This window comes from Triticum aestivum, chromosome 2B (assembly GCF_018294505.1).
Source record: "Triticum aestivum cultivar Chinese Spring chromosome 2B, IWGSC CS RefSeq v2.1, whole genome shotgun sequence".
Lineage (NCBI taxonomy): Eukaryota > Viridiplantae > Streptophyta > Magnoliopsida > Poales > Poaceae > Triticum > Triticum aestivum.
In genome coordinates, this window is record NC_057798.1 from 773,832,735 (window position 1) to 773,860,495 (window position 27,761).

Sequence of the window (27,761 nt, forward strand, 5' to 3'; positions counted from 1 at the left end):
TCTATCTCTATAGATCTTGATGCCCAATATATAAGCAGCTTCACCGAGGTCTTTCATTGAAAAACTCTTATTCAAGTATCCTTTTATGCTATCCAGAAATTCTATATCATTTCCAATCAACAATAGGTCATCCACATATAATATTAGAAATGCTACAGAGCTCCCTCTCACTTTCTTGTAAATACGGGCTTCTTCAAAAGTCTGTATAAAACCATATGCTTTGATCACACTATCAAAACGTTTATTCCAACTCCGAGATGCTTGCAACAGTCCATAAATGGATCGCTGGAGCTTGCACACTTTGTTAGCATCCTTTGGATTGATAAAACCTTCAGGTTGCATCATATACAACTCTTCTTCCAAAAATCCATTCAGGAATGCAGTCTTTACATCCATTTGCCAAATTTCATAATCATAAAATGCAGCAATTTCTAACATGATTCGGACGGACTTAAGCATCGCTATGGGTGAGAAGGTCTCATCGTAGTCAACTCCTTGAACTTGTCGAAAACCTTTCACAACAAGTCGAGCTTTGTAGACAGTAACATTACTGTCAGTGTCAGTCTTCTTCTTGAAGATCCATTTATTCTCGATGGCTTGCCCATCAACGGGCAAGTCAACCAAAGTCCACACTTTGTTCTCATACATGGATCCCATCTCAGATTTCATGGCCTCAAGCCATTTCGCGGAATCTGGGATCATCATCGCTTCCTCATAGTTCGTAGGTTCTTCATGGTCAAATAACATGACCTCCAGAACCAGATTACCATACCACTCTGGTGCGGATCTAACTCTAGTTGACCTACGAGGTTCAGTAGTAACTTGATCTAAAGTTACATGATCGTCATCATTATCTTCCTCACTAATTGGTGTAGTAGTCACATGAAGTAATTTTTGTGATGAACTACTTTCCAATAAGGGAGCAGGTACAGTTACCTCATCAAGTTCTACTTTCCTCTCACTCACTTCTTTCGAGAGAAACTCCTTCTCTAGAAAGGATCCATTCTTAGCAATGAATGTCTTGCCTTTGGATCTGTGATAGAAGGTGTACCCAACAGTCTCCTTTGGGTATCCTATGAAGACACATTTCTCCGATTTGGGTTTGAGCTTATCAGGTTGAAGCTTTTTGACATAAGCATTGTAGCCCCAAACTTTAAGAAACGACAACTTGGGTTTCTCGTCAAACCACAGTTCATAAGGTGTCGTCTCAATGGATTTAGATGGTGCCCTATTTAACGTGAATGTAGCTGTCTCTGAAGCATAACCCCAAAATGATAGCGGTAAATCAGTAAGAGACATCATAGATCACACCATATCTAGTAAAGTACGATTACGACGTTCGGACACACCATTACGTTGTGGCGTTCCGAGTGGCGTGAGTTGCGAAACTATTCCGCATTGTTTCAAATGAAGAGCAAACTCGTAACTCAAATATTCTCCTCCACGGTCAGATCGTAGAAACTTTATTTTCTTGTTACGATGATTTTCCACTTGACTCTGAAATTCTTTGAACTTTTCAAATGTTTCAGACTTATGTTTTATCAATTAGATATACCCATATCTGCTCAAATCATCTGTGAAGGTCAGAATATAACGATACCTGCCGCAAGCCTCAATGATCATTGGACCACATACATCAGTATGTATGATTTCCAATAAATCTGTTGCTCGCTCCATTGTTCCGGAGAACAGAGTTTTAGTCATCTTGCCCATGAGGCATGGTTCCCATGTACCAAGTGATTCATAATCAAGTGATTCCAAAAGTCCATCATAATGGAGTTTCTTCATGCGCTTTACACCAATATGACCCAAACGGCAGTGCCACAAATAATTTGCACTATCATTATCGACTCTGCATCTTTTGGCTTCAATATTATGAATATGTGTGTCACTACTATCGAGATTCAACAAACATAGACCACTCTTCAAGGGTGCATGACCATAAAAGATATTACTCATATAAATAGAACAACCATTATTCTCGGATTTAAATGAATAACCGTCTCGCATCAAACAAGATCCAGATATAATGTTCATGCTTAACGCTGGCACCAAATAACAATTATTCAGGTCTAAAACTAATCCCGAAGGTAGATGTAGAGGTAGCGTGCCGACGGTGATCACATCGACTTTGGAACCATTTCCCACGCGCATTGTCACCTCGTCCTTAGCCAATCTTTGCTTAATCCGTAGTCCCTGTTTCGAGTTGCAAATATTAGCAACAGAACCAGTATCAAATACCCAGGCACTACTGCGAGCATTAGTAAGGTACAAATCAATAACATGTATATCACATATACCTTTGTTCACCTTGCCATCCTTCTTATCCGCCAAATACTTAGGGAAGTTCCGCTTCCAGTGACCAGTCCCTTTGCAGTAGAAGCACTCAGTCTCAGGCTTAGGTCCAGACTTGAGCTTCTTCACTTGAGCAGTAACTGGCTTGCCGTTCTTCTTGAAGTTCCCCTTCTTCCCTTTACCCTTTTTCTTGAAACTAGTGGTCTTGTTGACCATCAACATTTGATGCTCCTTCTTGATTTCTACCTCCGCAGCCTTTAGCATTGCGAAGAGCTCGGGAATTGTCTTATCCATCCCTTGCATATTATAGTTCATCACAAAGCTCTTGTAGCTTGGTGGCAGTGATTGAAGAACTCTATCAATGACACTATCATCAGGAGATTAACTCCCAGCTGAGTCAAGTGGTTGTGGTACCCAGACATTCTGAGTATATATTCACTGACAAAACTATTCTCCTCCATTTTGTAGTTGTAGAACTTATTGGAGACTTCATAACTCTCAATCCGGGCACTTGATTGAAATATTAACTTCAACTCTTGGAACATCTCATATGCTCCATGACGTTCAAAGCGACGTTGAAGTCCCGATTCTAAGTCGCGAAGCATGGCACACTGAACTATCGAGTAGTCATCAACTTTGCTTTGACAAACGTTCTTAACGTCATCAGCAGTATCTGTAGCAGGCCTGGCACCTAGCAGTGCTTCCAGGACATAATTCTTCTATGCAGCAATGAGGATAAACCTCAAGTTACGGACCCAGTCCGTGTAGTTGCTACCATCATCTTTCAACTTAGTTTTCTCTAGGAACGCATTAAAATTCCAAGGAACAGTAGCACGCGCCATTTATCTACAACAATATAGACATGCAAAAATACTATCAGGTACTAAGTTCATGATAAGTTAAAGTTCAATTAATCATATTACTTAAGAACTCCCACTTAGATAGGCATCCCTCTAATCATATAAGTGATCACGTGATCCAAATCAACTAAACCATGTTCGATCATCACGTGAGATGGAGTAGTTTTTAATGGTGAACATCACTATGTTGATCATATCTACTATATGATTCACGCTCGACCTTTCGGTCTCAGTGTTTCGAGGCCATATCTGCATATGTTAGGCTCGTCAAGTTTAACCCGAGTATTCTCCGTGTGCAAAACTGGCTTGCACCCGCTGTATGTGAACGTAGAGCTTATCACACCCGATCATCACGTGGTGTCTTGGCACGACGAACTTTCGCAACGGTGCATACTCAGGGAGAACACTTGTACCTTGAAATTTAGTGAGAGATCATCTTATAATGCTACCGTCGAACTAAGCAAAATAAGATGCATAAAGGATAAACATCACATGCAATCAATATAAGTGATATGATATGGCCATCGTCATCTTGTGCCTTTGATCTCCATCTTCAAAGCACCGTCATGATCACCATCGTCACCGGTGCGACACCTTGATCTCCATCGTAGCATCGTTGTCGTTTCGCCAACTATTGCTTCTACGACTATCGCTACCGCTTAGTGATAAAGTAAAAACAATTACAGGGCGATTGCATTGCATACAATAAAGCGACAACCATATGGCTCATGCCAGTTGCCGATATCTGTTACAAAACATGATCATATCATACAATAAAATTTAGCATCATGTCTTGACCATATCACATCACAACATGCCCTGCAAAAACAAGTTAGACGTCCTCTACTTTGTTGTTGCAAGTTTTACGTGGCTGCTACGGGCTGAGCAAGAACCGCTCTTACCTACGCATCAAAACCACAACAATTTTTCGTCAAGTGTGCTATTTTAACCTTCAACAAGGATTGGGCGTAGTCACACTCGTTTCAAGTAAAGTTGGAGAAACTGACACCCTGGTAAGCATGCTGGTAAGCAGTATGACTATTATCGCCGACAACTCTTTGTGTTCTACTTGTGCATATAACATCTACGCATAGACCTGGCTCGGATGCCACTATTGGGAAACGCAGTAATTTAAAAAAAAATCCTACGCACACGCAAGATCCATCTAGGTGATGCATAGCAACGAGAGGGGAGAGTGTTGCCCATGTACCTTCGTAGACCGAAAGTGGAAGCGTTATGACAACGCGGTTGATGTAGTCGTACGTCTTCACGATTCGAGCGATCCTAGTACCAAAAGTATGGCACCTCCGCGATCTGCACACGTTCAGCTCGGTGACGTCCCACGAACTCTAGATCCAGCTGAGGTCGAGGGAGAGCTTTGTCAGCACGATGGCGTGATGACGGTGATGATGAAGTTACTGACGCAGGGCTTCGTCTAAGCACTACAACGATATGACCGAGGTGGAAATTTGTGGAGGGGGGCACCGCACACGGCTAAACAATCAACTTGTGTGTTCTAGGGTGCCCCCCTCCCCACGTATATAAAGGAGGGAGGGGGAGGTCGGCCGGCCCTCCTTAGCGCACCCCCAAGAGGGGAATCCTACTAGGACTCCAAGTCCTAGTAGGTTTCCACCAAAAGGGAGAGAGGGGAAGGAAGGAGAGGGAGAGGGGAAAGGAAAAAGGGGGGTGCCGCCCCCCCTTCCTAGTCCAATTCGGACTCAAGAGGGAGGGGGCGCGCGGCCTGCCCTGACCGCCCCTCTCTCTCTCTTCACTAAGGCCCATCGAGGCCCATTAGTTCCCTCGGGGGTTCTGATAACCCTCTCCGGCACTTCAGTTTTATCCGAAACTTCTCCGAAACACTTCCGGTGTCCAAACATAGTCGTCCAATATATCAATATTTATGTCTCGACCATTTCGAGACTCCTCGTCATGTCCGTGATCACATTCGGGACTCCGAACAACCTTCAGTACATCAAAACATATAAACTTGTAATACAGATTGTCATCGAACGTTAAGCGTGCGGACCCTACGGGTTCGAGAACTATGTAGACATGATCGAGACTCATCTCTGGCCAATAACAAATAGCGGAACCTGGATGCTCATATTGGTTCCTACATATTCTACGAAGATCTTTATCGGTCAAACCGCATAACAACATACATTGTTGCCTTTGTCATCGTTATGTTACTTGCCCGAGATTCGATCGTCGGTATCTCAATACCTAGTTCAATCTCGTTACCGGCAAGTCTCTTTACTTGTTCTGTAATGCATCATCCCGCAACTAACTCATTAGTCACATTGCTTGCAAGGCTTATAGTGATGTGCATTACCGAGAGGACCCAAATACCTCTCTGATACTCTGAGTGACAGATCCTAATCTCGATCTATGCCAACTCAACAAACACCATCGGAGACACCTGTAGAGCATCTTTATAATCACCCAGTTACGTTGTGAAGTTTGATAGCACACTAAGTATTTTTCCGGTATTCGGGAGTTGCATAATCTCATAGTCATAGGAACATGTATAAGTCATGAAGAAAGCAATAGCAACAAACTAAACGATCATCGTGCTAACCTAACATAATGGGTCAAATCAATCACATCATTCTCTAATGATGTGATACCGTTAATCAAATGAAAACTCATGTCTATGGCTAGGAAACTTAACCATCTTTGATTCAACGAGCTAGTCGAGTAGAGGCATACAAGTGACACTCTGTTTGTCTATGTATTAACACATGTAGTAAGTTTCCGGTTAATACAATTTTAGCATGAATAATAAACATTTATCATGATATAATAAAATATAAATAACAACTTTATTATAGCCTCTAGGGCATATTTCCTTCAAGGGCTGTGCCAAGGGTGGAGCTGGCTTGTTGGGGAAGTCTTGATATGCCCGGTTCGGCTGTCTTGAGCTGTTTGTTGAGGCCGGGTTGAGGAGTTGGGCCGGGTCGAGGGTCTTGGTCGGGTTGAGAGACCCGGCCGAGCACGAGCCAGCTTGAGGGGCGATGCTGGCCCCGTCACTACAAGAAATATGTCAACTAGTGACCTTCTATCAGTGACCCTAGAAGAATTGGTCATAGATCTATGACCATTTGAGACCAATTGGTCAAAAGCTGTTCGGGGGGCTCCAAACCCTAAACCATTGCGACCATTTTGGTCAGAAAGGTCGTAATTTCCTTATACGAAATGGTCACAAAGCAAACAGTGTAGGTCCGCTGCCTTATTTCTAGTTGTTAACGACCAATATAGATGGTCATAGCCTTGTAGATTGTGGTGGGTTGTGATGACTAGGCGCCACCTCATCAGTTTTGCCTATGTGTCATGTCCATGTGGCAGTTTTTGCCCTAGGTTGTGAAGCAATCTATATTTGTGTCATTCCCAAAATTCCCAAAAAAATCTCATAAATTGTTTGGGTCATATCTTCGTCAAATATGTAAAAACCTTCCTTGCCTAGTTCAAAAATAATTAAAAAACATTCATTTTCCTATTCTGTTCAAAACAACAGTTTGTGAAGGAAGTACCACTTTGGCATGTCCAAATAGTATCCATTTTCTATAGTGCGTTCCTACGCCCAAATAACCATCCTCCACCAAATGCCAGCTCAATCCATTCATTATTTTGAGCCGAGCTTCAACATTCGTATTTATGTCCAGTGTGGTAGTTTGCAAAGCAAGTACCACCTAGGCTCCTCCTTTTGAGGTGAATATTTGTGAAGACGGTCTTCTTAGTAACTGATCATCCTCAGCCAAAACTCACGCCCATTAGCCATGTACATTTCCCGTACCGCTAATCAAACACTTGGCTGCTAATTCATGTTTGAGCATCGATCGGTCTCCTCGTGAGAATCTTATGTTGTGATTTTCTTCCTAGCACCTACCTGGTGAGTGCCCAACCCACTAGACATGCCTAGGCCGCCCAGAACACATGGCAAAGCCATGATCACGCGGTGACCACGCGGCGGGCATGCGAGCTTACGCGCTCTAGAGTTGGGGCCCTTGGCCACCGTCCAAACCTCGATGTCTCGCCATCAAACCATGTATTTATGATTAAATAGATACTTATTTACCTAGAAATTATTTTTGGAAAAAATAAAGAGCAAACTATGAGGCAGCTGCAGTTCAAATTTGACCCGCTTCCAACTGAATCGACGGCAATTTGTCTTTTTCACCAGAGGTGGATCAAAACTTTTTTCACCCAACCATTTTGTCAATTGTGCATTATATATGGCCTAGTATTTTATAAAATTGATTTGGTCCATTTTTGCAACAATTATTTGGTAGTTCCTTCACAAAAAAAACCTCCTTTTGGGCACTCGGAAAATGAAAAATGAATTTTCCGTGCAGAGAAAATGAAAACTTCCTTAGGCAACATTGTTTGGAATTCCAAGATGGACCCTTATGCACAATATGAGATCATTTGAACAAACTATGCCATGAATGTGGCCATAAGATTGATCATTTGGCTTGAAAGCCATGAATCTTCACGCATGATAGCTCATTTTTTAGAACACTTTTTTAAAATAATTACCGTATTACAAGTTTATTATTTTTCCTAGAAACTTGGTCACATATAATGACACAATGCGAAGGTTTTCCAATTTTTTGATTTTTTTTTGAATTTTTTATGCCCGTTTCAAAATGAGGTCAATCGGCGGGCTTGACCGTTCCTAGCTAGTGGTTGAATCTTGGAATTTTTTGGTGTTTCTATGATTAAATAGATACTTATTTACCTAGAAATGATTTTTGGAAAAAATAAAGAGCAAACTATGAGGCAGCTGCAGTTCAAATTTGACCCGCTTCCACCTGAATTGATGGCACTTTGTCTTTTTCACCAGAGGTGGATCAAAACTTTTTTCACCCAACCATTTTGTCAATTGTGCATTATATATGGCCTAGTATTTTATAAAATTGATTTGGTCCATTTTTGCAACAATTATTTGGTAGTTCCTTCACACAAAAAACCTCCTTTTTGGCACTTCGAAATGAAAAATGAATTTTCCGTGCAAAGAAAATGAAAACTTCCTTAGGCAACATTGTTTGGAATTCCAAGATGTACCCTTGTGCACAATATGAGATCATTTGAACAAACTATGCCATGAATGTGGCCATAAGATTGATCATTTGGCTTGAAAGCCATGAATCTTCACGCATGATGGCTCATTTCTGAGAACACTTTTTTAAAATAATTACCATATTACTAGTTTATTATTTTTCCTGGAAACTTGGTCACATATAATGACACAATGCGAAGGTTTCCCAATTTTTTGATATTTTTGAATTGTTTATGCCCGTTTCAAAATGCGGTCAAAACGCCGGGCTTGACCGTTCCTAGCTAGTGGTTGAATCTTGGAATTTTTTGGGTGTTTATCTGATTAAATATATACTTATGTACCTAGAAATGATTTTTGGAAAAAAAATAGCAAACTATGAGGCAGCCGCAGTTCAAATTTGACCCGCTTCCAACTGAATCGACGGGAATTTGTCTTTTTCACCAGAGGTGGATCAAAAATTTTGACACCTAACCATTTTGTCAATTGTGCATTAAATATGCCCTAGTATTTTATAAAATTTATTAGGTCCAATTTTGCAACAAATATGTGGTAGGTCCTTCACAAAAAAACTCATTTCGGGCACTCGGAAAATGGAAAATGAATTTTCCGTGCAAAGAAAATGAAAACTCTCTTAGGCAACATTGTTTGGAATTCCAAGATGCACCCTTGTGCACAATATTAGATCATTTGAACAAACTATGCCATGAATGTGGCCATAAGATTGATCACTTGGCTTGAAAGCCATGAATCTTCACACTTGATAGCTCATTTTTGAGAACACTTTTTTAAAATAATTACAGTATTACATGTTTATTATTTTTTTCTGGAAACTTGGTCACATATAATGACACAATGCGAAGGTTTTCCAATTTTTTTGATTTTTTTTTGAATTTTTTATGCCCGTTTCAAAATGTGGTCAAAACGGCGGGCTTGACCGTTCCTATCTAGTGGTTAAATCTTGAAAAAAAATTGTATTTCTCTGATTAAATAGATACTTATTTACCTAGAAATGATTTTTGGAAAAAATAAAGAGCAAACTACAAGGTAGTTGCAGTTCAAATTTGACCTGCTTCCAGCTAAATCGACGGGAATTTATCTTTTTCACCAGTGGTGGATCAAAAATTTTGACACCCAACCATTTTGTCAATTGTGCATTAAATATGCCTTAGTATTTTATAAAATTGATTGGGTCCAATTTTGCAACAAATATATGATAGGTCCTTCACAAAAAAACTCATTCCGGGCACTCGGAAAATGGAAAATGAAATTTTGATAGTTAGGCATTGAATCTTACAAACATTTCAGAGTATCTCTGATGAAATATATACTTTAGTATCTATAAATTATTTTTAGAAAAATTAAATAGGTACTTTAGTACCTATTAATGTGAAAAAAGTAGAAGAAGACAAAAATGTAAACACAGTTTGTTTTACTTTATTCTCATTGGTGGAACTAGCTCTCACCCGGATCGATGACGTGGCGGCCATCCATCCATCCATCCAACCCCTTGCCCTAAAAAAATCTACCCATCCCCTGCCCTCGTCTCCCACCCACCCACCACCCCGACCCCTTCCCTCCCCTCGCATCGCGCCGCCACCCATCTAGCCATCCCGCCCTCCCGCATCACGCCGCCATCCACATCCATCCCCTGGCCGCTCTCCCCCGTTCCGAGCACTTGATGGCGTCGGCCCGGCCCCCAAAACCCCCGCGGCGGCCACCGCATCGTTCGCTATTGCCGCCGCCGCCACGCGATGCACTTGGGGATCTGCTTCGTGCGACCCCAAGCGGCCCTTCTCCTCCTCGCCCTCCCCCGCCTCCCCGCGCCGTCGCACATGAAGAAGGCCAAGCTCCCCACCGTCTCCTCCTCCTCCGCCGGTCACACCACTCGTCCCCTCCTCTATCTCTCCCCCGCACACCCCAGCGCTCCACGCAGCAAACCCCAGCGCTCCCTGATCCAGATCCCTCTCCTCCCCTCGCCGCCACCCACCCCTTCCCCGCCGCCACCCACCTCCAACACCCACCCTCCCCTCGCTGCCACCCACCTCCGCCACACCTCCCCTCCCCACCTCAGATCCTCTCCCCACTCCCATATCGAACTTGACACCGGAGAACGAGGAGGTCGCGGCCAGGATCTTCGAGGCCGGCCATGGTCGTCGACGCGGGGTCATGACGCGGGGCCGGCCATGGAGGCGGTGGTCGTCGACGCGGTGTCCAAGCTGCTGAAGGCCGACATCGCGCTGTCCGAGATCTCATCTGCTCCCTGGGCCGGTGAGTCGCCAGATCTCCTCTGCTCTTGTTTGATTCGCTTGAGATTTCGCTGGGCGTTATGCATATGCGTGACCCTCCCTGTTCGATGTGTGTCTGCGGTCAGGTGATGCCCTCGAAGGTGAAGACGGGCTGAGATGGCAGGCTGCTAGTTGCCTCGGCCCCGAAGATGAAGATGAAGGTGGAGGAGAGCGAGCGTGAGTGAGATGGCCTCTCGCAGCATGTCCGACCGCTCCTACTCCCCTGACGAGCGCATGCTGCAGCTCCTAGGCGAGGTATGCATCTCCCTTTGTCCTTTCCCCTCCCCTTCCCCTACTGCTGCTGCTCTCCCCGGTCTCACTCCTCATCTTGTCTCTTGTGCAGGGTACACGAACTTCACTTCTTCCACCAGCCACCCTCCCCTCTGCGCCCAGCTTGTGGAACACCTCCACACCATCTTCGGAGCCGCATGCCGGTGAGATTGGTGTTCATTGTGGCGCAATAGTGACTACACATGCCATCGAGTTAGTGATGTAGTCATGTAGGCAGCGAAGCTTAAAGTGTTATGTTTACTTCACATAAACTAAAAAGGGTATCATTTCATACTTTTGGTTTGGTTTGTGAATCTTCTTCACTTAAATTTCAGCCTGAGCTAGTAGTTGACCAGAGGAATGCTCGGTACATTTAGAGATATTATATCACTATGCTAATGTGTTTCAGCAAGGGAGTACCGTCTACTAGTCTGTTAATCTGTGAGCGATGGATAGTTTAATCACGGCTTGTTTCCAGACTTGTATTAACACAACATTCCCCTTTTAAAATTTCTACTACTAGTCTGTTAAAAGAGATCTCAACAATGCTGTTTTAGTGAGCTTATTTGTTGTCGGAGACTGGGTAATGATAAAAGACTGCCACGATTAAGTTCAGAAACGATAGTATGTGCTGCATTCGATCCTGGGTTGTATAACATATTTGTTACTGCAGGTCACCCATCCTCGAGGAGCAGGAGGGACGCATCTAGTTGGCTATCAAGGGCCTGCTCTGCTCCTCTTGTTCATCTTATGGTATCTTGTTCTCTGTGATAACTGTTGACTTGCAAGATACAATGTTGATTTACTATATATGCTCTTGTCTCACCCATAACTTTGTTTATATGCCTGGTTTCAAGTGAACTTGTCATAGCTTATATTGTTGCTTTTGTGGATACTGCTACCCCTTGCTTCAATGCTGCCTTAACTTGTTAGCATGTTCATGTGAATTGGCTAACTGCTGCCTGTTAATTACTACTACTCACTGCTGATGTATTCTATTGGCACCAACTCTGTTGCCCGTGTATTATATATATTCTTCTTGCTCAAGCACAAGAGCACTAGTGCTATGTTGCTGCCTGTGACAGTCCATGGACAAACTCTGTTAATTTATTGACCCTGTCATTCTATGCTTAAATGATGAAAAAGTCGCATTTTGCTTGTTCTAACATGCTGTTATGTTTGCTTTTATTTTGTTGCTAACCATTTTGTTTGATAACTTGCAGATGCTAGCCTTCCTTCGTGTTTTGTTGTGAGGTCCAGGATGAACAAGTCGGGCTCATTGGAGATAGCCTGATGTAAACCTGGTATATTATTATTGTATATAGCATCGTGAAGTCCAGATGCTTGTATATATTATTGTAAACCTGATAGTTACCTGATGTAAACCTGATGGTTGATTGTAATATTGTGCCAAGTTTGGCTCTGTTTGATTGTATTCATGATGTGAACCATGTTTTTCCGGAGTAGTTATGCTCTGTTTGAAGCATTTTATTTTCTGTCTGTTTTGATTTAATATTGTTATTTATTTACTGGAAAATTGAGATCTGAAGAATATAACCTACTTATTAGAACTGGTCCCATCTCACTAGTGGGCCCATCTTTTGAAAAAAAAATCGTAAACTTTGTAGCCAAAAAGGCCACGACCCAGAAAATAAAAAGGCTGAATTGGTGGGCCTGGTCCATGGGAACTAACAATAAAAAAGGCTGCAATACTGGGCTTGGCCCATGAACCTGACCAAAAATTGGTAAAAATAAAAACAAATGGCTGTATTGTTGGGCTAGGCCCATGTAGAAAACCGAATTGGACCGGGCTGAATCTTGTGCCACATCAGCTTGCCACGCTGGATGCCTACGTGGCCTGGGGAGGTTGCTAGTGACCAAAACGCCACAGTAGGAATATTTTGGTCGTAAACGTCCACGACCTTCTCATAGAGAAGGTCGCTATAGTCAGTTAACGACCCTCAGCTTTTGACCTTCTGTTTTTGGTCAAAAAAAGGTCGCAAATGAAAAACAATGACCTTTCAGTGACCAATAGTCAAGGTCACAAGTTGACCTATTTCTTGTAGTGCGTTGTTTTTAAAAAGGATCCGGATTCCGTTGCCTACCCGGGGTTCATCCCCCCGACACAGTGTGAATTCTCCCTCTTACGACCAACAATGTCAAAAGTTTTACACTTGAGGGGTGCCCAAACCTATCAAATACCATTAGCACTGTTGCAATTGATTACCATGCAAAAAATGAGCTTGGTAAACATATTTGGCCTCGTAAAACCCATTTGATTCCCAGGTCCGGCTATCATTTGAGTTTGGCGTGAAATGAATTTTTGTGAGAGACTCCAATAAAACCGTGATTTGCGAGAAGATGCAGATGTTGATCTGTTTTACCGAAAAAGGCTTTCGCCCCGCTTTATAAATAAAGCAAATCACTACATCCAACGAGTACAATAAGGTTCACACCCCACACACAAACAGAAAGCGACAAGGACGAGAAGTACTAGGTTCTGCTGAGGGCACAACTCAACAAGCCCAAAACATAAAAAACAAGGCCAAGCCGCAGGCAGGCCACAGACTACATGATCTAATCCGGCTCTGGAGGTGGCGGAGGGAGCGGTGGTGCCAAGTGGATGGCCAACGCACGGAGGGAAGCGATGATGTTGTTGAGGCGTCGTCAAAGCTGCAAGTAACCACACATTTTAAAAATTGCGTCAGTTGATCGCCGAAGGGGAACGCGCTGAATCACAAGCTTGTTGCGAATAGTCCACAACGTCCACGCAAGGACCCCAATCGCCAGCCACCTAATGTGGCGGCCAGGATGGGGCGAAGCCTGAACCTCGGCGAAGAGATCTGGGAAGTTGGTGTTGCACCAACGACCACTGACCGCTTCATGGAGGCAACTCCACAGGAATTGAGCAGAGACGCAGGAGAAGAAGATATGATTGGAATCCTCGATGTCCCACATAGGGGGCACATCCCATCACCGGGGCCATTACATTTCAACACCTCCACTCCTGACGGGACATGCCCACGGATCCATTGCCAGAGGAAGATCCTGATCTTGAGGGGGAGTTTGATCTCCCAGATCAATATAAGTGGTTCTGGGGCGAGGGAGGGGGCGATAGCCCTGTAGAGGGATTTGGTGGAGAAGTTGCCCGAAGGCTCTAAGCGCCAAGATACAAGGTCATGGGGTTGCGTGAGGTCCGGCTCATGCAGAGCAACGGTGTCCAGGAACTCATGCCATGCATTCATTTCCAGGGGCCCAAAGGGCCGCCTGAAGGCGAGGCACCCTAAGTCAATAAGGGCCGTCTCGACGGAGACCCTTTTGAGCTATGTTTTTCATCTATTGGTTCAAACTAAGAGGCTGCAAGCTTTTGTTAATGCAACAGCGAAGTTAATTATGAAGTTTATGTTAATGATCAAGTGGAATGTTCATATGGATGCACAATGCGGCAGAATTGCAGTTAATATTGTGTTTTGGAGGTTCAATTTTTACGGGGTGATTAGGAACCAGCCACCCAATATCCAGTCTTTTTTGGGATTTAATTACTGGGGCTGGTTTTGGGAGGTTTAGGTTTCAGGGTTCGACTAGAGATGCCCTTAGGCTTCACTTCTTCAACTCGTAAGGGGGGAGAGAGTAACCTCATCCATGTTTTCCTTAATATCAAACAGGAACAGATTGAAAAGTTACAAACAAGGAAATCAACTCTTTCTGGTAGATATTAAAGCAACAAACCGCTTAGTATTTCATACAATTCTCAAATTCTAGGAACAGGACTAAGGTACCACTTGCAGAGCACATACGCACATACAAGTTTATTGATAGAGATAACAATAACTTCCATGAAAAACTAAAGATTGCATGATTAAAACAAGAAGGTAGATAACCACACCACCTGGTTTATTTGCTAGGCTGCCTGTATGAATGAATCATTCCAGGGCTGACTCATTAAAGGGTCGTAGGCTATCGAGAAGTAACGGTTTGATAGCTGAACCGAGAAGGATAAGCTGCCTTTAGGCTTTAGCCAAAGGCTGGTCTAGCCGACGGTTGCCTGGGCGAGAGAAAACAACCTGCATATAGCATATACAATGTCAGCCAATCAGGCATCATCACAATCAGTACATGGAGTAGTAGCTCCATTCCACAAAGGTGCAGGTTCAGACGTAATTTTGGTCGAAGTTTCAAACTAATGGTCACTATATTTTGAAGTGTGAAAATCACCTGTGAAGGTCTTTCTCAAGAAAAACACATACATACTATAATACTATATACATTAGAGCATACATACGTACGTACCTGGTAATCTCCAAGTGCCCGTGCCTTCATACAAGCCGCAGAGAATATGAGGTAGTACTCCCATATACGCATGAACTTCTCATCAAAACCCAGGGCCAAAATTTTACTGCAAGGAAAAGAAAGCAATAAGAAATTAATACTATATAATCGTCACAGCAAATTTACTTTCTCAATGAACCTATGATGTATGAGCTACTCTTGTTGTCGTCAAGTTTTTGCTAATTAACTGGACACCACTGCCATTCTTTTATAGTGAATGGCAAGTGGTACTTACTCTCTGTTGGCAGCGAAGTTGTCCATCCAGCACATGAGAGTTGTGTAGTAATGGGGACCAATATTCTCGACATGCTCTATGCTACACCCAGTGCGCAACAAGATTAGGGAGGGTTTGAATCGATGGAGATCCATCCATGACCATGAAGTGACCAATCAAGCATCGATCAATTGATGTAAAACGTACCTGAACCTCGAAGATGTGGTCATGGCAGACATTACACGGGACAAAGAAGGAAGGCAACCACCAGGGAATATGTACTCTTTTATGAAGTCTGGCTTTCTTCTGTATTGCTCATACCGTTCGTCTGGAACTGAGATGAACTAAAAACACATGTATATACAGAAAATGGTTAGTTCATGATCATGTAAGCCTAAGGTCTTGCTTGGATAGGAAGGAGTAAGTTTCATTGGGGTTTTCTAACAATCCAAAAGAATAAGGCTTAAACCTCATTCTTGTGCACCAAAATAAGGCATATACTAATTGGTTGTTGTTTGGAAATACACTTAGTTGTTAACAGTGATATTTGTCATGCACTAACCTGCAGGGCCATTATGCCATCTTCAGCCAAGTAAGACTCGCAGCAGGCAAAAAATTCGCCCAAGTATTCATGGCCAACATGTTCAATCATACAGCTGATTCACAGAAGAGGAATACATAAGTATAACAATGCACAGGGGTATTGTCGAAGTCACAGCGCCCAGCCGTAATATAGCAACACTTACATGCTTATGATTGCGTCATACTTGCACGGTGGTATTTTACGGTAGTCGCACAGCAGAAAAGTTATGTGGTCCTAAAAATTAATAACGACAGACAGTAGAATTGTTAGCTAGGATTTCACGCTGAGGAAGTAAGCTGGGGACAATTCTTTGTGCATGTCTATATTATATGTGCTGTATATATTTAAAGTACATAACGGGCTAGGCAGAAAAAATATATTAGTTGTGCTAGAAAATCTCACAAAAATCAAAACATATGACCATTGATTGCGTAGACCAGCATAATTACACAAGTTTTAACGGCTTAGAAGTAAAGTTACTAGATCAATCGCCTCCAGTCAAAGCTGTTTAAGGCCCAACATGATGCACCGCCTAGGAAGCCTATGATAAAGTGTGTCCTGTAGTGATGAAAAAACTTCCGAAAAGGTAGTGTTTGGATCCTTACTATGGCATGCCTTTTGATCCTGAGAATTGTTTTGGGCTGTTGCTGGCTCTCTAATAAGTAGGTAGTTTTGCAATTGATGGAAAGGGCTAGGCAATCCACATATATACTTCAACATGTGGTTTGAGTGGTTTCTCTAATGGAAACTGATGAGGGGGTTCGTTCTTTCAAAACAAAAAACACAGGCAGCAACAAAAACTAAATGTATTATTGGCAAAATCAGGCCATGCTATCAAATGACATATTCATTCTCACATCTTCATATCATCAGTTACAAGAAAGGCTGGAGGGGTAGAAGATAAAAAAGGCTAAAGTGCTCGCACTACACTTTCTCAATGAACACATAATGGTGAAATGGTAGTTACTACTGATAAACTATTAAACTGGACAGGTATTGTGTAAAGGAGGGAGTAACATAGAACTAACCTCTAAGCCAGCTTCTCTTGCTTTTCCCTCGGCATATTTAAGCTGCTCCTCCGACAAAGTGACTCCGGTGTATTTGCAGCCAGTTTGCTTAACCACTTGTATTGCTAAACTTCCCCAGCCGAAACCGATATCAAGAACATGATGTCCCCTCTCGACTTTAGCCTTTGGTTAAATGTGCATTTTGCAAAGTTGAAGTACCATCAGACCATGTTCAGTTGTTTACAACGTTGTCTAAGTAGTAATCAATCAAATGATACAACCTCTGGAGATATGGTAGTATTACCTTTTTGATTAGTAGGCTAAGTTTACGTTCCTGGGCTGCTTCTAAGCTTTCATTCTCCATCTACCAATTTAATTTAATCCATGAATTAATAAAACTACTCTACACAATTTACAAGCCGTACAACAAAAGCAAAAGATTTACAAACCTTGAAAATTGCACAAGAGTAAGTCATCGATTTATCCATAAAAAGTGAGAAAAACTCGTTACTCTGCACACATACATGACAAGAAAGACAGAACTATTAGTATATTTGGTATGCATAGATGCATGGCAAGTAATGAATGATGAAAAGTCTTTTTATAAGGTTTGGAACACAAAAGAAGAGACATGAGTACTGACAAGATCATAGTGCTGAGAGATGTTTCGACGACTTTGTGTCATAGTGTTCTTCCTTGAGGCTTGGCCGAAAAAGTATTTAGTATGTGCCAACCGAGCTATTACATGCAAGGGTGTCCACCGACCCCTGCAAACCAAACAATATTTTATACATGATTAATCACAAACACATAGATTCAAAGATACTAGTGGTCAATTCATATGAATTTAGTGGTCAATTAAATGTTTCAGAACCTTTTTCCAGTAGTACGGCGGTTCCTACGCTCATCTCTGTTAGCAATGAGTATCTGCAAAGAAATAGATCATTGATTTGATCTGTAATGAAGAAGAAATGGCTACCAATAGGCTCATGGACTATGATATAGTTTTACCAGGAGAAGATTCAGAAGGCCTTCTCTCTTGTCAAGAAAAGAGAAACAACCGTTAATATAGGCTTCTGCCAAGCCAAGGTTTCCTTCTGTTGCAACCTGACAGCCATGAGAGAGACAGGACAAACACATGTGGTTCAAATGAGAAAGTTAGATACAGAAATTCAGTGGAGTATGTAAGAAATTAAGAATCGCGTATGGACACATCACCAGTCAGAAAAACAAATAAATGCATGTGTAGGCAGAAAAAGAGAATATAAGATAACCTTCCAATAGAACAAGGGGTCATGAACTCGCATGACAGATTTTACACTGCATTTGTCACAAGCTTTACCGAAGCTGAACACACTTCCTCCCTCTTCAACAAATCTGCATGAAAACTATTAAGGTGAAAAACAGTCATAATTAAACGTCGCATAGTATGTCGACTCATACAAGGACTCACATCAAGTTGCCGATGGATATATATTGGTTGAAAAATCTTGCAACTAGAAGGCGTGCCCCAGCCTCGGTCCATGATGGAATCATCTGCTTTGGGTTTAGCAGAAGCTCACACTTCTTTCCAAGCAAACCTTGAGCTGCTGCTTTCCCAGCCTGCATGATTCAATATGTCAGACCTCACATGTCTATTTCATGAAATGGTCATTCTGAATTATGTGATTGCAACTTATTTATGTTTAGCTTTGTTAGACGTTGCTAATTTAGCACATAACAGTATGGTTCACTATGCTGGACAGGTCGAAAAGAGAACGGAGAGGTTGTGCATGCAAATACCTTCAATCCGTCTTCATGGAAGCCGTGACCTGTTATCCCAGGCAGAAGAGACATTTGAGACCTAGTGTTCTTTCGATCATTTCACAGCTAACTTTAACGTAGTAAATGTCTACCGAACAAATTATCTACAAACGGAAATTAAACAGGTTACTTTGGTATGCCCCGCAGAACCATATTCCTCTCTTTCCCTGGATCTGATCAAGCTGAAGATAAGCCTTTGCCGCAGCCACAGACAGAACAGGAAGGCTTGTAGACCATTTAAGCAGTACATGATCCGGAACACAAGGGGGATTGAGTGTCACCAGGAAAGGCCTGACAGATTCAATTTTCTACAAGTACAATCAAAAGAAAAACATACCACAATCAATAATTAAGTAATCCATTCATTCTGCTGGAGGCGTTAGGCTGAAGCTTCCATTTTGCTGTTATTATGTGAGCCTGCTCTAATGTGTGTTCTAACGTAATTAAAATATGGCTGTATTGCTACGCAGAAATGACTTTATCCTTCGTTTCTTTCTTTTTGGTGGGGATGCCTAGTCCTCAGGATATGTAATGCCGATGTACAAAATGGTTTCAGCATCGTAATAAAGCCAGGGCATGGCCCTTTCGTCAAGAAATATATCATCAGCACCGTTAATTCATTATAACAAACCCTGTATATGAAACCAAAAAATTTACCTGAATATGGTTTAGCCAGTATGTAAAAGAAAAACCCCTGCTAGTTGTCCCCAGGAAATTCCAGCCGCTCCATGCCGACGAATTCCGGGGCATCAAATTTTGATCGCGGTGGAGGTATATATCCCTGCAGCATAAATGTATCAGACAATTAGTACATCAGCTCAAACTTTATTTATGCGTTCATTGAGCTATTGTAGGTAGGCTTTACCTTTGGACACACTGACAAGCACCTAGAATTTTCAATTCGTCATGTGTAGCTTCAGCTCCTAGTACTTTGAGAGCATTAGGTGCATGGATCCCAAGGATGACACTGTCGTATGTTTCCTCTGAACCATCATTCTCCAAGACTCTGTAGCCAGCTGCCGGTGCCAAGATATTGTTTCAGTTAATGCCAAGATAATAGGATGACAGACACATTGTTTGTACTCCCACACAATCAACTTATAGTTCGGCATTAGCAATAGCGCCTGTATGTACCTCCACCAAAACTTGAAACTGATTTGACCCGACAGCTGGTTTTAATTCGACATCCCATGCTTTCCAAAGCTCCTTTTACCTGCGTGTGCGCAATAGTTGCGCTGTTAATTCCCAACATTTGGCTGCAGCTAAAGCCTAGAGAGTGTAATAAACAGAGATCATGTGCGACCCTGTTGTCGCCTATATGGGGGTTGCAATAAGTACCTTGTCTACAAAGGAGTGCGAACGAGCCTTAACAGTGGGCAACTGAGGGTAACGAAACAGCTGAGAGAGCAGCGACTTAATCAGCTTTCAAATGCACAAAGACGAATTAAGCATGCAAATGTAATGGGAATGGAACATGTTTACAAAGTAGTTGGGCACCTGAAGAAGGTCATGGTTGCGGAAAAATGATAGCACGAAGAAAGCAGACAAGCTCAAAACACCTTCTGATGAAGATGACCACAGGCCTGCACAGACTGGAATCTGCACCAAATATATTTTTTGTGTCACCAACTCAAACTGCAAATAACCAGCCTTAATTACCGCCCCCTGCACTGCACCAATGTTGGTGGGAAAACGTACTAGCCATTAAGTAGTCAACCCAGATTTTAGTTAGAACTTGAATATTTCATCTGGACTTTCATCAATAATTAATTGAAAATTGTAGTTTCTCTTTCATAGTTTTAGACTGTTCAAAGAACATAAAAATTTGAAGACAGAAATCCTAATCTGGTATTTTTTCCAAAATGAAGGGTTGATCGATACACTAAAAAGGGTGTAAGCAAGTAGATTAGAATCAGTACAAGATAAGCCTCTTGGAATAGTAGGGAATATCCTTGCGACTGAATGAATTGCCCCAATGTCTCAGTACGGTCCAGATCAGGGTTATGCTCTTGGTCCTCCAGGTACCTTCATTCCAAAGATCGTATAAACAAGTTCATTGTTATCATATATAAACACAAGGAATATCTAAATGTCCAGCTACAAATGGAAGTAGTAAAAATGCACACAAGAACTGAGGGACTGGACTGCTTACGTCAAAGCATCGTTCTTGAACTCGAATATGTCACGGACCATGCGCCAAAAACTGATTTTCAGTATGTTGGCTTTTTGTGCCAAGAGGCTCGAGATACCGTTGCCATTGCCCCACTCACACCCTCCTCCACCACCGTCTGATTGTGTACTCACTGATAAAGACATGTCCGATCTCTCCATCTCCACCCCGAGCCCTACTAACCATTCCATCATGTGGGAATATGTTACCTACATTGATGCATATATGGCACAACAAAAATGTTAGTGCGACACCAAAAAAATAAAATCTTATAATATAGGTTTACAAAGATCTTCCATGTTCAGCCCGGTGGTTACGAAGTCCTATATTAATTTAATCAGAGTAGAGAAAAATACCAACAATAGATTACAACCATGCACACTAATCAGATATAAACCAACATGTAAAGCTACAACTGCATTTCCAACCATAAGCATGACAGCACAGTTTCAGAAACATAACAGTACATGACGTGTTCCGCCAAAACGCAATACATGACTTGGGCAGTCAGTGAGGCACCTTTCAAAGGATATAGCAGTCTCCAAACTGACATAAACCCGTTAGAAATGATCGACAAGTTCAAGTTGAATGGAAATCTATGGTTGGGTAATTGTTTGAACACAATTTGTCTTCCCAGACTGAATTTCATGGCGCCCTAACACCTAAACTAGTGTTGTGCTATCAATTTGCACATTTTTTGGCTACAAGCCCTGCACAAGCAATCAACCACCTCAAAACAAAAACACAAATCGACAACCTAATAACTCTAAATCATTTCTAGTTACTCCTATATATCTAACAAATAACTAGTGTTGTTTTTGTTGTCAGTTGTCATTGAGCATTCATGATGCAAAATCAATGAGCACATGGAATCAGACACAGCCAATACGAATGCAAAGGGTTTCCAGATTGATCGTGAAAACGTGATGGCCTTTGCAGTAGAAAGTAGAAACACTGGATGAGTTCTGTGCTTAGAGGCACTCCGCCGAGCACCTTCCGTCCGATGAGCAGAGCAGAGCAGGTGGGCACGAACAGCACTGCAAACATATAGCGCGGGAGAGAGTGGGGGCTATGGGTGCAGATCAAGCCTGGATTGACTGGCCTTGCGCGCCGAGCTCACGGCCGAGGTGCCCTGCTGTCTCGGAGGGCCTGCTCGAAAAACGACGGCGGCAGGGCGCGGGCCGCAGTGGGCGAAGGCGGCGCCGAAGCTGCGTGGGAGGAAGCCGAAGGTGGCATGGGGCGGCTCGTCGGCCGGGAGGCGCCGGCGGCGACGACGGGGAAGTGGGCCGCCGCGGGGGAGGACGCAACAGAGGGCGGAGTGAGTGGAGGTTTGGCACCAGTGTCCTGTCTGAACGGGGGATAAACAATTCTTTCGCGGTATACCAAGTTTTAGGAGATGAACTTCGGTAATCGTGCTTAACTTTGCCAACTTTGCATGCATGGCTCAGCCATTGATTAATTTTCAAGGGTCCATACACATGCATGCTGCTATGGGCAGAGATTGCATGCCCACTTTTCCCACCTCCTAAGGCTGGTCCTAATGAAAATATCATAGATAATACTTCTTCCGTTTTAAAATAGATGATCCAATTTTATACTAAAGTTAGTATAAAGTTGAGTCATCTATTTTAGAACGAAGGAAGTATCATGTAAGCCGACTAAATAATTTTGATTACGTGGCATAAAATTAAATGAAAAAAAAGAAATTTGAGTATTATATCATGATACCGGATTATATTAAATAATGTGTAAATATGCGAGTAGGCTGGAAAGCATAACGGATGCACCACCGACCTGGTTAAAGCTCATGAAGCCGAGGTCGAGCTGGACGCACCCGCCGGTGCCGTCGCCGGCGCCGACGGCCACCGTCCTGGCATGCCCCCCGAGGCTCTCCTCCTGCTCGTACAGGGTCACACGCACGTCGTCTCTGCTGGCGGCGAGCAGCTCATGCGCCGCCGCCAGCCCGCTCACCCCGCCGCCCACCACAGCTACCCTCATTTTGCTAGCTCCCCGCTACACTCTGCTCTCGCCCTCCCACTGGTACTCTCTAAGTTGGAGTGTGCGTCACAAACTTATATAATGCGTAGCGTACGTATCACCACAAAATCGATTAATATGCAACGTGTACGTACAAGTACACTGCTACCCCCTTTGTTCCTAAATACGCCATTTGTCTTTCTAAAGATTTCAACAATTGACTAACTACCTACGAAGCAAAATGAGTGAATCTACACTCTAAAATATGTCTATATGCATCCGTATGTGATAGTCCATTTGAAATCTTCGAAAAGACAAATATTTTGGAACGGAGGGAGTGCAATATATGTGAACTGATATGAGTAGGGCACTTTGGAGGCCGAACCCCATGGAGGCCTTAATTTTGAAATTTCAACTTTTTCAGTTTCTAAAAATTCTAAAAAAAATAAACATATGTACACAAAGATGTAATGTGTATGCATGTAAAATTTCTGGATGAAATACCTTGAATCGCGAGCTGCATAAAAAAACCAAAATCATGAACTTTGAGGATGAACAATACATAGCTGAAATGCCTCAAATTTGTTTTATTTTTTTTGTGTAGCTCCCAATATAACATATTTCATCCTGAAAATGTACACACGTGTACATTATGTCTCTAGACATATGTGTATCTCATCCTCAAATTTTGTCATTTTTGTATCTGCAGCAATGTTTCGAATTTTTATTTGATTTTTTTTGAAAACATACATCGATGTTGTGACAATGTGCTGGATTTTGTTTAGAATTTTTTGAACATTTAAAAATGTGCTACCGAGTTCGGAGCACTGGGAGAACCCTTCCCCATATTTTGATGAGATTTTATCGTTTGAAACATGAGTATTTTAATGAATAATATGAGAGCTAAAACTAAAATATATGCAGTTTTGAATCAGATTATTGAAACGGTCCTTTTCACATGCTGGAGTTGTGTACATTTCGTTTGTTTCTGTCATTTATCATATGGTTAGTGGTTGCTTGGTGAAAATACTGTCGCGAGGCACACAAAATTGGGCTTTCTTTTCCCGAAATGGATAAATTCTGAACATTTGGATTTTAAGCATGGCAACTCAATCATGTTTACCAACTAAACTTGCGACCTCGTGTCAACTAAACTCGTCATAAAAGACGTCCAGTTGCCATGCTTAAAATTTGAAAGTTCGGGATTTATTGGGTCTTTCTTTTCTTTACGGATGTTTTTATGAGGAGGCCGATGGTTATCCTTATTTTCCAAAAAAAGAAGGAAAACACCATTGGCGATAATTCAACGGGATAGAAAAAAGTGACTCATCTATGTTTGGTCGCCCCCTATAATATCCACGTGTTAGAGCATCTATAGCTGGATGCCTCAAACCGGTCAAACTCCAGGACGACCTGCCCGATCATTGACCGGGCATGTTTTTCTGACCGAATCGGGCGCCTCAAACAGTCCTCAAACGGCCGGGCTGTCCGGCGGCCCTCATATCCAGCCCAAATATAAGGCGGATATGGTGACGCTCGGGCACGCCCGCCACGTCAGCCCGGCCCATCTCAACCCCACTCCATCCCCACCAATATCCCTAGTTTGAAAACCCTAGCTCACTCCACTCTCGACCCGTCTGTTCTTCTTCCCTCCGATTTCTCCGATTTGATCCACTCCGACCGCTCCGGTGACTACTGCGACCGTGTAGAGTGCCGGCAGCAGCTCCTCCTCCGAATTCGACGAGGACCTAGCCCTTCACATTGCCCTCAAGAGGTCCAAGGTGGACACGGGTGGAAGTTCCCGATGGCCTTGCCTCTTCCCCGCCGCAGCAGCGAGGTATAGCCGGTGTTGGCTCCTCCCAGCCTGCGCTTGGCGCCGCGCGGGTTGCGCAGTCCGCGCCTCCCCCAGCCGTCCCCTAGCCCCGCCGCCTGTTGCTCCCCCACGCGAGCATCGGTGGGTACTTGTGCCCGCCTCGCCGGCCCGGACACGCACGCCAGAGTCAAAGGGGTGCGCCGTCCGCCGCGAGAGGCAGCGGGCAAGGGAGAGGGACGCGGCGGAGAGCCATGTCTGCCGCAGCCCGACGAGGATGAGCGGCTCCTCGCGTGGGTCTACCGCCAGTCGCTTACGACGGTTAGACAGACACTCGACGGCTCCGCCAAAAGAATGTGAAGGCTCTCCAGCTAGCTATCGAGCAGTCCGAGCGCGAGGCCAGGGAGAAGGCGACGTAGGCGGCTAGGCTGGCGAAGCTCAAGCGGCAGTAGGACCGGGTCGTCCGGCGCCTCAAGGGCCTCATCGTCGTCTCCTCCTCCTCCTTCTTTGACGATGATGGCTCCTCGTCCGACGTCTCGGACGATCCTCCACCAACCGTCGACGGCTACAGCAACGCCAACGACCGAAAGAGGAAGGTGCCGGCCCGGAAGTGGTGAAGATCCACTTTTCTTCACTTTAATTTCAAGTTTTAGATGTAGTTTCAAGTTGTTTGACGTTCATGTGAACTTATGTAGTCGCTTGAACATCCAATCTTTTGGTGAAAGTAATGTGCTTGCCTATGACCGTTTGCTGATCTACGTAGTTCGATCAATGTTGGATGATTTAGTATGGACATAGAGGATCGAATATGAGATATACGGATGTGGATGATGCTATTTGAGAAGTGCCCTGTCAGTGCCGGCATTTATATGTCCCCTCGGCGGCGGCGGCGGCTGTAGATGCTCTTACGTCTCAAAAGGCAAATGATCTACTAGTATTTTACATAGACGGATACTTCCTCCGTTTTTAAAATAGATGACTCAGTTTTATTGGGTACAAGGAAATGAATAGATGGGCCCTGGGGGTACGTACGTGTCCACGGCACTGTCGATCCGTCGGCACGCGTTTGACCCTTTTGAACATTCAAGCATGGCTGCTGCACTGATCTTGCAGGCGAGTGCACAGTACGTACTGACGACCGCTTTCACGCACCTTCATCTATTCTAACATTGTGTTTTTGCCATTTATGGCTGTCGATCCGTACGTCGTCATGCATGACGCGATGTGGTCCTCTGAGGCCGCCGCCGGCGGGGCCTGCTCCTGCTTTCACCTCGGTAGGTGGCCGCTCGCGCAGCTGTGGTCGGAGGCTGTGCCTGTTCGGCGCCGCTCGAGGCGTTGGGTTGGTGGCTGGTGGACGGCCGGGGATCGATGCCTAGGGGTGGCGGAGACAGGGGACCAGCACGGGCCCTGACCCCTCTAATAATATGAATGTAGTGCTAATTTGTTCATGAACAGTGAAAAAAATCAGTGATTATCTGCTGTTAAAAGTCTATTTTTCATTAGCTTGGCCCTCCTCAACCTGTTTTAACAGCCTTCGGCCTCACCGATACAAATTTCTTGGCTCCGCCACTGTGCCTAGGTGGCTGCCCCGCGGTTTCAATTCCGGTGTCGGAGTAGCGGTAAGCTTTTTCCGACGGAGGAAGTATTAAATTTACGAAATTATTTTTTTGCGAGGGTAAAGGGATTTTATTCCATAATGATAGGGCTACAATCACGAGACAACTGCTCCTCACAACATGGAGGACACAAGTTCAGCCATACTACAGTACAAGCTTCTGTACGACTATAGTTTGCCAATTATTTACAAAATAAAAAGAAATAAAGCATTTGAAACACACTCTGTATGAAAAACGATTTCACGCCAGCCACATTTTTTCTTCCTCTTTCTTTTCCTGTCCACGTCCCCGCCACCCCCTTCCCCTTGCTATTTGTGACCGCTTTCGACCGTTCCCGCGTCCCGGTCTGTCAGTTTGGAGTCGGATCTCATGACTTTAATGGTTCTTGCACTTCCTGCATCTAGGCTAGCACCTCGTCCTCCCTGCCATTGACGAGTCATGCGCGGAGATGAAAAAACCTACTCCCTCTGTTTCCAAATATTTATCTTTCTAAACAATTCAAATGAACTACAACTTGCGAATGTATGTAGACATATATTAGAGTATAGGTTCACTCATTTTGCCTTGTATGTAGTCACTTGTTGAAATCTCTATAAAAACAAATATTTAAAAACGGAGGGAGTAATGTGTGAAGCAGTATGCATGTAGGCAGGGGCGTAGCTATGTAGAGCTAGCCGGTGTCACCGGCACCGGGTCCAATTTGAACTTGCTTAATGTAATCCATTGATTTAGTGTGTAGATCATTGAATTATTTAATATATAGGCTTGCATTCTTCTATGTGGACACCGGGTAATTTCCAATCTGGATCCGCCCCTGCATGTAGGCATGGCCCTCTCCCTGCTAGTGCTGCGGTGGCCCTTGATGTGTTGGAATATTAGGCAAGTTCATGATTAATTCTAGTAAATAATTCATGACTAGAAGAGATACTCGCATGCAATAATCTAGCAAACTAGAAGAACAGCAAGACATGCATAACAGCAGCAAACACGTAACAATAGCTGTAGAAACAGACATGAACAGAGGATGTTGGACGTACTGATCGTTAGCTATTATGGGTGCGACAGTGTTGATGACGATGTTGGCGACGATCTGCTGCTGACGGCGATGAATACGACGATGAGTAGCACCGCCCGACTTGGACGGAAGACGACCCGTGATGACGAATTTGAGCAGTCGCGCACAGCGCTTCCCAAAAACCTAATTCGTCCTCTCCCGGTGCAGGATCGCAAAGACGAACGGTTCCGGAGACCTGCTCTCCCACGCGCCGATGCACGCCGGCGTTTGGGATGGAGTAGACTACGATGGCGGCGCAAGTTGTGAGATGAGGCAAAACCCTAGGTGTTTTTCCGTGTCTCTATGGCCGCAGCCGGTAGCTGTATATATATTAGGACCAGAGGCGGTATTGTGTCGCGACCACAATCCCAAACCGACTCGGTCTCTAATTCGTATACTTACCGGACAAGAAATCAAAAACTTGTCTGC

At 43.6% G+C, this 27,761-nt stretch overlaps 1 protein-coding gene across 2 annotated transcripts; it reads right to left on the reverse strand.

The window, feature by feature from the left end:
- Nucleotides 1–14,464: 14,464 nt before the first annotated feature.
- LOC123047299 (uncharacterized) lies at nt 14,465–22,901 on the reverse strand. Of its 2 annotated transcripts, none has more exons than XM_044470806.1 (24): nt 22,670–22,901; nt 20,858–21,084; nt 20,625–20,730; nt 20,203–20,304; nt 20,044–20,103; nt 19,840–19,918; nt 19,571–19,721; nt 19,363–19,486; nt 18,836–19,013; nt 18,685–18,713; nt 18,356–18,504; nt 18,177–18,279; nt 17,914–18,009; nt 17,777–17,829; nt 17,546–17,669; nt 17,352–17,414; nt 17,207–17,266; nt 16,924–17,085; nt 16,059–16,129; nt 15,875–15,968; nt 15,520–15,656; nt 15,334–15,414; nt 15,060–15,165; nt 14,465–14,833 (listed from the first exon to the last, which is right to left on the reverse strand). In XM_044470806.1, exons 1-24 carry the CDS (start codon nt 22,871–22,873, stop codon nt 14,777–14,779), a joined length of 2,616 nt encoding a protein of 871 aa, XP_044326741.1. In that variant the 5' UTR covers nt 22,874–22,901; the 3' UTR covers nt 14,465–14,776. The 2 variants fall into 2 exon arrangements, with proteins under 2 accessions (XP_044326741.1, XP_044326740.1); XM_044470805.1 differs by having other exon boundaries at nt 19,571–19,724.
- Nucleotides 22,902–27,761: the final 4,860 nt, after the last annotated feature.

What these genes read in the sequence shown, in the direction of transcription:
- LOC123047299 (XM_044470805.1), bottom strand. Translation starts at nt 22,873, where the DNA reads ATGAGGGTAGCTGTGGTGGGCGGCGGGGTGAGCGGGCTGGCGGCGGCG. An exon ending in TCTCTCAGCACTATGATCTT is followed by an intron (nt 17,415 to 17,545) that starts GTCAGTACTCAT and finishes GTATGTGTGCAG; the next exon opens with AGTAACGAGTTTTTCTCACT. An exon ending in ATGGCATAATGGCCCTGCAG is followed by an intron (nt 15,657 to 15,874) that starts GTTAGTGCATGA and finishes ATGTGTTTTTAG; the next exon opens with TTCATCTCAGTTCCAGACGA.